This window comes from Scylla paramamosain, chromosome 1 (genome assembly GCF_035594125.1).
Source record: "Scylla paramamosain isolate STU-SP2022 chromosome 1, ASM3559412v1, whole genome shotgun sequence".
NCBI lineage: Eukaryota > Metazoa > Arthropoda > Malacostraca > Decapoda > Portunidae > Scylla > Scylla paramamosain.
Genome location: NC_087151.1, coordinates 32004618 through 32015192, shown reverse-complemented (window position 1 = coordinate 32015192; position 10575 = coordinate 32004618). Strand labels below are relative to the sequence as shown.

Sequence of the window (10575 nt, the reverse complement as noted above, 5' to 3'; positions counted from 1 at the left end):
ACACACACACACACACACACACACACACGGGAAAAAAAAAAAAGGAAACAGAACGTTAATTATGGATGCTTGAAATTTGATTCAAAACCAAAATTATTTAAAATGTATTGGCAGTACTCCAACTACTACCATTACTGCTACTACTACTACTACTACTACTACTACTACTAAAAGAAACTTCAAATATAGTTAACCCTTAAGTGTATTTGACTACTTTCCACACATTTACACTAACAAAAAATCAGTCAAAGGGCCGCTATTGTTCTAAATGAGAAAATCCAACAACCGCATGTCGTCCCTTCCGTCACTTCCTGCACAGCGTGACGGCGCGATAACTTTTTACTCTTTGCTCAGCGCTTTGCTAAAAGGTCAACTTTGGACGTCTCGGGCTATCTGTCCTTCTTTTCCTTGCCTCCATTATGCTTGCAATTATGTGTGTTTTTGTCCTGGTTCCTCTGACCTCGACGCTCACGAGGCTTAAGCTTCTATCGCAGTTTCGTTTTTTTTTTACTTCCTTTTTTCATCTTAAAGAAAACAATGCCTCTGTTGACTCTCGGTCTACTCCATGGTTATCATCCGTCTCTTCTTCAACGTTCAAAAGGATAATTTACATTAGTTCTCATTTTCTCAAGATAACCAGATATAATTCTAATTTTACACACACACACACACACACACACACACACACACACACACACACACACACACACACACACACACACAAAGACTCCGTAAGTCCCAGACATACATCAGGTACTCGTATCCTCCACTTTCATTTCCCAACGGCACTTCATATACCCCAGTTAGTCCAACTCTGACAGTCTCCCGCCCTCGTATTTAGATTCCCCATTACAAACACTCTCTCTTCCTCTCTAAAGCCCTTTAAATATTTCGCGAACAATTCCCAGAAACTTTCCCTGTCCTCCCCACTCCCCCCGTGCGCCAGCCGTCACCTGTCTCCCTCAACTACCTCTATTCTCATCCACATCAAACTCGATTTTTCCCTCTTTCCCTCCCTAACCCTTCCTCGCAGCTCACTATTCACAGCAATATCTACAACAGACTTTCTTTTTCACACGTTTCCTCGCCTAATTTTGATTTTATTCCTGCAAACTAAACCTTTCCTTTTCTTTTGTCTTTGAGAAACTTTGCCTCACATAGAAATAAAACAAGTAAGTATTGTTCGTACATAATTCCAAGCATGTCATCCTCCCCTTTCACTGCGATTACACGTCCGACACTCCAGCAATCCAGCCTGAGTCTTGGGTGGATTGCTCTCTCCTAAAACTGGACTTCCAACCTTCACCCCTTTATTTGGGTCATCCTTTACGACACGCTGCCAGCACGGGCACACCCTTCCTCAACACGAGGCCTAAACAACTGCAACAGTAACATGAAAAAACTCCGGAAAATCAGAATTTGACAAAGATTATATATATATATATATATATATATATATATATATATATATATATATATATATATATATATATATATATATATATATATATATATAAAATCTTTGTCAAATTCTGAGTTAAACGGGGCCCAACGCTCCTGCCTTCACCTACGTAGCCAGCTGGTTGTGCCGCCGCACCTCGGGCTCACCTGAGGCAGTCGGTGAAGCCCTCCACGGCGTATTTGGAGAGCACGTAAGGTGATCGCATCACGTTGGCCATCCTGCCGTACATGCTGGCCACGTTCACCACTCGTCCTATTGATGAAAAACATGCTGATACACCATTTCTAGAGGAATCATATTACTTATTATAACTCAGCTATTTTTCTCAACATAAAGTTGCTGTGCATCTAAAGGCAGTGATGGAATAAAATAAAACTCGTTGTGATTAATTTCAATGATATTCCTTCCTAAGGGTCATCTTGGGCAAACCTCGCCGCAGTCCGGTGGCGCAAGATACCCAAGCTGGGCTGTGCCCGCCATCAAGCCAAGTCTATCAAAACTCTTTGTTAACATCTAAAAAAAATATATATATATATATATATATATATATATATATATATATATATATATATATATATATATATATATATATATATATATATATATATATATATTTTTTTTTTTTTTTTTTTTTTTTTTTTTTTTTTTTTTTTACGTTCACCAATGACATTCACCTGAAAACCTCAGAAACTCACCCCCAGTCATATTTCCTGCAACAGTGACATAACAACTAAAGGTTAGAAAACCAAGGAGGATAAATATTCGGTAAATCGCACCCAGCTACATAATTTCGTGAAACAGATCTTCTTCTGATCGGGTTAAGTAATAAGTTACATTCACACCCCCTGATACACCAGTGCAAGGGATCAAAGGGTGGAGATTCACGAGATAATTGGTTGTAGCGCATGTGGAAGCAGCATCACCCTTTAATAAGCAGTAACGAAAACACCAGACTAGCGGATCATTGCTGGACAAAAATAAATATCACTTTTATAATCCCTTTGCCAGCATAGACTTACACCTCTGATGCATCGTTGCCTTACGCATGTGTGGAACAAAACTACAACACGAATAAACCCGAAGGGAATTAAGATTAAAGAAAGCTAAACCTGAATAACAAAACAGCGATCCTTTTTTTTCATATCTGTAGTCTTAACAAAAAAAAAGAAAAGAAAAGAGAGAAGCCTAGAACATGATAACCTTAAAGAGAAGTGTGTGTGTGTGTGTGTGTGTGTGTGTGTGTGTGTGCTCAGATCTTGTCTCGAATTGAACCACACCTGTGTAAATACCTGATAAAACGTAGTGGTTATAATGATGATGATGGTTGATGATGATGATGATGATGGTTGATGATGATGATGATGATGATGATGATGATGATGATGATGATGATGATGATGATGATGATGATGTGTTTGTTTTTCCTCTATCATGATAAAAAAGGAGATGGAGGAGGAGGAGTAGGAGAAGGACGAGGACGAGAAGGAACTAGATGGCAACAACAGCAACAACAACAACAACAACTATTACTACTACCACTACTACTACTACTACTACTACTACTACTACTACAAACACGGAATTAAAGCGGCAAATAAATCCCACCCAATGGCTGTCCCACCTCGGCGAAGTTTAACGATTCACAGGATTCTGCTTATGATATTTCCTATTTCCGCCACGAACCATAACGCCATGAAGGGCATCACGCAGCGCACCATCCAGCTTATCTTAAATCACTCGGCCAGTGTTAAAGGAAATGGGATTGTGGTCGGCTCAGACTGCCTGCCGTCTCGCCCACTCGGCCAACACCATGCCCCCTCTCCCTTCCTCCCTCCCGCCCCTGCCTTAAAGAGCTTTGGCGTGTCTGCATGAATACCAGGCGCCGTGTTAAGCATCAGTGTATGCCGTGCTGCTTCCTCACCTTTGGCTTGCCTTATTAGTGGCAGGAAGGCCTTGGTCACAGTCACCATGCCCATCACGTTCACTTCTAATACCTTTCTGAAAGTGTGTTCCTGCACCCACTCCACTTCCCCAAAGGTAGAAAGCCCGGCGTTGTTAACAAGCCCCCACAGCACCTCTGCAATAAAAATAGGAATGAGCCGCGGGCTACTCTTGGCACAGTTTCCGGGAACAAAGGAATTACAAGGGTTTCATGCGGTAATCGGGAACCAAAGAGCCTCGCTGTAAAAGTGGCAAGGCATTCACGTGAATAAATTAAATGGGTGTGTTTTCTCTACGAACACAAAGACTACCTTGGAAATTGGGAGCAAACACTGACAAGGGAAATGCCAAGTCTCACCTCCCTCAGGGATGAGGGCCTCCACCTCCTGCACAGCGTGGCGCACCTCGTCCGCGGAAGTGACGTCCAACTGGATGGTGTGGAGGCGATGCGAGGCAGAGGCCCGCAGCCGCTTGGCCCCTTCCCCGTCCTGGACCAGACAGCCTGCCACCACACGGAACCCCTGCACGCAGGACAGGACGTGGCACATTGTTCAAGGGACAATCTAGTACTGGATTATGTTTTTGCATGAAAGCCTTTCATTTTATTTATTCATTTATTTATTTATTTGATTACTTTTTTATGTAGGAGGAAAATTGGCCAAGGGCAACGAAATACAATAAAAAAAAAAAAAAGTCCACTGAGATGCCAGTCCCAGAAAAGGGTCTAAAGCGGTAGTCAAAAAATTGAAGGATAAGTGTCTTGGAACTTCCCTCTTGAAGGAATTCAAGTCATAGGAAAGTAGAAATACAGGAGCAGGCAGGGTTCCAGAGTATACCAGAGAAAGGGATGAATGATTGAGAATACTGGTTAACTCTTGCATTAGAGAGGTGAACAGGATAGGAGGTGAGAGAAAGAAGAAAGTCTTGTGCAGCGAGGCCGCAGGAGGAGGGGAGGCATGCAGTTAGCAAGATCAGAAGAGCAGTTAGCATGAAAATAACGGTAGAAGACAGCTAGAGATGCAACACTGCGGCGATGAGAGAGAGGCTGAAGACAGTCAGTTATAGGAGAGGAGTTAATGAGACGAAAAGCTTTTGATTCCACCCTGTCTAGAAGAGCGGTATGAGTGGACCGTCCAAGACATGTGAAGCATAAGCCATACATGGACGGATAAGGCCCTTGTATAGAGTTAGCAGCTGGAGGTAGGGGGGTTGAGAAAAACTGGCGGAGATGTCTCAGAACACCTAACTTCACAGAAGCTGTTTTAGCTAGGGATGAGATGTGAAGTTTCCAACTCAGATTATAAGTAAAGGACAGACCGAGGATGTTCAGTGTAGAAGAGGGGGACAGTTGAGTGTCATTGAAGAAGAGGGGATAGTTGTCTGGAAGGTTGTGTCGAGTTGATAGATGGAGGAATTGAGTTTTTGAGGCATTGAACAATACCAAGTTTGCTCTAGCCCAATCAGAAATTTTAGAAAGATCAGGAGTCAGGCGTTCTGTGGCTTCCCTGCGTGAAATGCTTACTTCCTGAAGGATTGGACGTCTATGAAAAGACGTGGAAAAGTTCAGGGTGGTATCATCAGCGTAGGAGTGGATAGGACAAGAAGTTTGGTTTAGAAGGTCATTGATGAATAATAAGAAGAGAGTGGGTGAAAGGACAGAACCCTGAAGAACACCACTGTTAAAAGATTTAGGAGAACAGTGACCGTCTACCACAGCAGCAATAGAACGGTCAGAAAGGAAACTTGAGATGAAGTTACAGAGAGATGGATAGAAGTTATAGGAGGGTAATCTGGAAATCAAGGCTTTGTGCCAGACTCTATCAAAAGCTTTTGATACATCCAAGGCAACAGCAAAAGTTTCACCAAAATCTCTAAAAGAAGTTGATCAAGACTCAGTAAGGAAAGCCAGAAGATCACCAGTAGAGCGGCCTTGACGGAACCCGTACTGGCGATCGGATAGAAGGTTGTCAAGTGATAAATGTTTAAGAGTCTTCCTGTTGAGGATAGATTCAGAAACTTTAGATAGGCAGGAAATTAAAGCAATAGGACGGTAGTTTGAGGGATTAGAACGGGTCACCCTTTTTAGGAACAGGCTGAATGCAGGCAAACTTCCAGCAAAAAGGAAAGGTAGATGTTGACAGAGCTGAAAGAGTTTGACTAGGCAAGGTGCAAGCACGGAGGCACAGTTTCGGAGAACAATAGGGGGGACGCCATCAGCTCCACAAGCCTTCCGAGGGTTTAGGCTAGAGAGGACATGAAAAACATCACTGCGAAGAATCTTAATAGGTAGGGTGGAGAAAAGGGAGGAATAAGCCCTGAATCGTCTAAGGTAGAGTTTGCAGCAAAGGTTTGAGCGAAGAGTTCAGCTTTAGAGATATATATATAATAGCAGTGGTGCCATCTGGTTGAAATAAAGGAGAGAAAGAAAAAGAAGCAAAGTTATTGGATATATTTTTGGCTAGGTGCCAGAAGTCACGAGTTAGATCTTGAAAGATTTTGACACTTTCTGTTAATGAAGGAGTTTTGGCTAGTTGGAGAACAGACTTAGCATGGTTCCGGGCAGAAATATAAGTATACTTACTTACTTACTTACTTACTTAATTAACTAATTAATTAATTAATTAATTAATTAATTATTTTCAAATAGACTAAATCAAACCAGAAAGAAGTAGCTAAGGCAGCCAGCACAATGTTACACTTACCAGCGAATCTAAGTGCTGAGCGAGGGCAAAACCGAAGCCTGAGTCGCAGCCGGTGACGAGAACGGTCTTGCCTGCGACGGACACCTGAGTCACGGAAACAATATACAATTAAAATTTGTTGCAAAATAAGACAAAGTAACCAAGATATCTCAGTATTCCATAGCTGAGTGACAGTATTGCCTATGGAGGAATATATCGCTAGGCTCGGAGCCACGAAGTACTCCAACCTCTCCCTGCGTCCCCGTTATCGGGCTCTTACATCGAGGAAAGCCATCAGGATGCAGGCAGCGGAGGCAATGACCCAGGCGGTGAGGAACACAGCAGTGAAGGGGAGCAAACCCAGAAGATGAAGCAGCGAGGCGAGGGCGGCACTAACACAGCCCCACCAGGCTACGTCCAGCCTCACGTCCAGCGTCAGCACCATGGCAGCAGCTACTCAGCGTGAAGCCACGAAGGAGAAAGAGCAAGACTGCGTTGGGAATCGCTTCACTCAGATTTGACTTAAAGTTATATAATCTGTTGGTAATAGAGACAAAAAAGCAAACGTAGTCACTTTATCTCAGATACTAAAGAGTAAATGAAAGATGTACGCCAGGTAAAGTATTCACTCCAAGGTTTAAGCCGATCGAAATCTAAGAAAACAAGTCAATTATACTGTAGTTATCATCTCTAATATACAGACCAAGTCTTTACATTATTCACCATTTTATATGTACACCAGCAGCAAATATGTTTTACTATAATAATTTTTTACTATTACATTTTCAAGATTATTGTCTATTATATATTCATATCTCGTGAAGATGTGTTTGCGTGTGTGTGTGTGTGTGTGTGTGTGTGTGTGTGTGTGTGTGTGTGTGTGTGTGTGTGTGTGTGTGTGTGTGTTTATATATATATATATATATATATATATATATATATATATATATATATATATATATATATATATATATATATATATATATATATATATATATATATATATATATATATATACATAGAGAGAGAGAGAGAGAGAGAGAGAGAGAGAGAGAGAGAGAGAGAGAGAGAGAGAGAGAGAGAGAGAGAGAGAGAGAGATTTGTTTTCATGAAATATATATATATATATATATATATATATATATATATATATATATATATATATATATATATATATATATATATATATATATATATATATATATATATATATATATATATATATATATATATATATATATATATATATATATATATATCATGAAAACAAATCTCTGTCTAAAACTGCTCTATTTACGCCTGTGTCACGCACTTCTTTCTGGTGATAACAACACGACCATGTCAGCCTCTGGCAGGCGTTTCTGGTCACACATCTGCACACGCCAGTACAGGCAATGTTGAATCCTGAATACAACAAAAAACCTTATGACATCCGTGAAAAAAAAAGTTGAAATAAGTGCGCATTACATTAACAGTGAAGCGGAATACTGGTGTGTACCGCTGTAGTCAGGTAAATGTGTGCAGTGTGTGTACACTCACAATAGTATACGGAGTGACCAAAGATACTAATAAAAAATCTGAAAATCATGCCACGTATAGTCCATTGTGTATTATAATGCATATAATGCATGTTAGCTAGCCACATACACTGCTATAATATTCTTATGTGATTTTCTTCCATTCTTATGTTCAAACAACGTCGAGGGATGATATCGTAACTTTCTCCAGTCAGTCACACAAGCATGACTGGATTCTTCTTATGAGCCACATTTAATAAAACCGGCATTCTTGAACTTACACACTTATCAATGTGAAGTATAGTTCTAGAACCTCAACTGAGCACGTTGGTTCTCGTCAGAGATGGAAATCACTAAGCACGGAAGGACAGGTGTGTGGGTCCCCAGCTGATATCACAAGCAAGCCTGACGTTTCCTACCTGCAATACTGCGCACTCCCTGCACCGCTTTTTGATTGTATGCCACGCCCCCTTCCCCACACCCTGTTGTGCCTCACCAACCTGACACTCACTCGTATGTAGTACGCTATTTAGATTATTAATTGTTAATGTTAATATATATATATATATATATATATATATATATATATATATATATATATATATATATATATATATATATATATATATATATATATATATATATATATTGTACACACACACACACACACACACACACACACATACACACAGTTAACTGTCTAAGGTACATTCATGTGACTGTCAGGTTCGTGAGGTACAGCAAAGCCGGGTGGGAACACACACACCTGTCACACGTCTTATCAAGTCCTGTCTTCCTCCAGGTAACAGCAGCGGCTCAAAGTAATACATTCCCTTCTCTCTCTCTCTCTCTCTCTCTCTCTCTCTCTCTCTCTCTCTCTCTCTCTCTCTCTCTCTCTCTCTCTCTCTCTCTCTCTCTCTCTCTCTCTCTCTTACTGTGAAGTCTACTTTTTTTTCAGTTGACAGATTGCCTAATTAACCATGAAACTAGCTCCTGACAGAACAGACAAGCACTAGTCAGTTGGTAGGTTCAGCAAGGACAACAGACAGATGAGCAGGTCTCACAGCAACGTTCACACTCGGAGAAACCTTCCCACAACGGCCAGGATCAAGATCCTTAATACGCTCGTTCCTGACGTATCTCCACGCCACACACCACCTGATGAGCCGTCCAGCGCCTCACCTGGGCACCTGCGAGACGTGGCAGTGGAGAGGTACTGCGACACACTGAGACGCACTCTATGCTGCTGCTCCTGCTCTCCCCAGACGTCCTTGGGCTTCGCCACCTCCCATGTCACACCCGTCCCTCCTTGTCACCCACCCCCGTACCATCCCCTCCTCACCCGTACACACTCCCTCCCTTCTGCTTCTCCTCCTACCGTTTCCTTCTCTTCCATCTTTGCGGCACCATTTGCCTCCTCTGTCTCCTCTCTCCTTTATTCCTGCTACCTCACTTGCCTCCCTCTGAGCCTCGCCACCCACGCCTTCAGTCACTTGTCTCGCACTTCATTCTTCTCTCATTCTCTCCCCCTCTTCTCATCTATTTCCCATTATGCTTTTTAAAAACTCTTCTCTCTTTTCCATTTTAGCATTTGATAATATTTTTGTACATCAGAAGAGGATTTTGGTGGTACACGTACAAACTCTTTTAAGTCATGCACAGCAGCCTCGCCCACATCACATCCATCCCCGCTTATTCTCATCCTGTTCAGAGAGGCGTCACAAGAGTTCACACAAGGGACTCACTCACCTTCATTACCATTACTGTATTCATTGTGAGTACGAGAGACTGGCCAAGGGATGCAAAAACTCTAAGAGGGACACAAATTGCCTTACTTGCTTTTTTTTTTTTTCTTTTCTTGAAACGTTAGATTGTAGAAGATTTTCCTGTTAACATAATAGGCACTGGATATAGTATATTTACTGTGTATTTATTATGTCATCCTTGATGTTCATTTCCACAATTAAGCTCCTCTTTCTTTAACGTGGATTTTTTTTCTTCTTTTTTCTTGCGTCGGACAAGCGTGAGCTCCCATTCCTCAGCCCCGGCGTGTGTTTACAGTGCGGCGGGTATTGGGTTTCGATGAGCCAGAGGTGTGCCGAGGGTGTGCTGGACGGCTGGGGATCACAAAGTTTATGGCAACGCCACACGCTCCCAAGTTAACAAGGGATCTTTTTTTTTTTTCAATGTATGCAATTGCATTTAGCTACAAAACCTATAACTAAAGCAACGAAAATTATCATTATGATGTCAGGAAGATTTTTCTTATTATTTTCAAGAATAGTAATAAATCAGCGCAGGAACCAGTTGTGGCAGCGGCAGGGAACAAACGTGATTGCGATATAGTCTTCCTCGATCATTATGCCCACACACTCCCTGAACCCACACACCGCCTAAACCACCACCGCCTCTACCACCACTTGGGTCAGTGGCTCTCCTCCTCTCCCCGCTGCTGCCTCGTCACAGTGAGCAGCTGCCTCTGCCGCAGAGTTGCCTGTGGATTAATGATGAATAATTACTGTTGGTAAGAATGATATCCATACATTAATCAGCATCGCTGACTTTTCTTAGTCTCATATTGGATTGTGAAGCCAACGAAAGAAAACAACGTATTTCCAGATCATCGTTCTGTGTCAGGTATTTTCGCTTCATATACTTTTTTTTTTTCCCTCTCTACTTTACGTTTCCGTTCGCTCTTTGAAATGCTTCGGGTGAGAAGAGACGAGTGGACCCACAGGAGCAGGTAGAGGGCCGAGAGGCGCGCACCAGGGCCCAGGCACGCCTCACTCCTCACCTTCCAGCACCCTGTTGGCCGCCCTGCCCTTTATCGCCTCCCTCAGTATTCACTCACACCACTATAGTGATCTTCACGCTTGTTGCCATGCCTACCCTCTCTCTCTCTCTCTCTCTCTCTCTCTCTCTCTCTCTCTCTCTCTCTCTCTTTATATATATATATATATATATATATATATAT

At 42.0% G+C, this 10575-nt stretch overlaps 1 protein-coding gene across 1 annotated transcript in view; it reads right to left on the bottom strand.

Moving 5' to 3' along the window:
• The window catches only part of LOC135104041 (D-beta-hydroxybutyrate dehydrogenase, mitochondrial-like), a 12681-nt gene extending 3778 nt beyond the window's left edge, over positions 1–8903 (bottom strand). Inside the window, exons 1-6 of the mRNA XM_064010919.1 lie at positions 8784–8903; positions 6365–6537; positions 6106–6189; positions 3762–3924; positions 3384–3539; positions 1609–1714 (exon numbers count right to left, since the gene is read on the bottom strand). Of these exons, the coding sequence (XP_063866989.1) occupies positions 1609–1714; positions 3384–3539; positions 3762–3924; positions 6106–6189; positions 6365–6529 (674 nt within the window). The 5' untranslated portion in view covers positions 6530–6537; positions 8784–8903. The remainder of the gene's footprint in view (positions 1–1608; positions 1715–3383; positions 3540–3761; positions 3925–6105; positions 6190–6364; positions 6538–8783) is intronic.
• Between the last annotated feature and the right edge of the window lie 1672 nt (positions 8904–10575).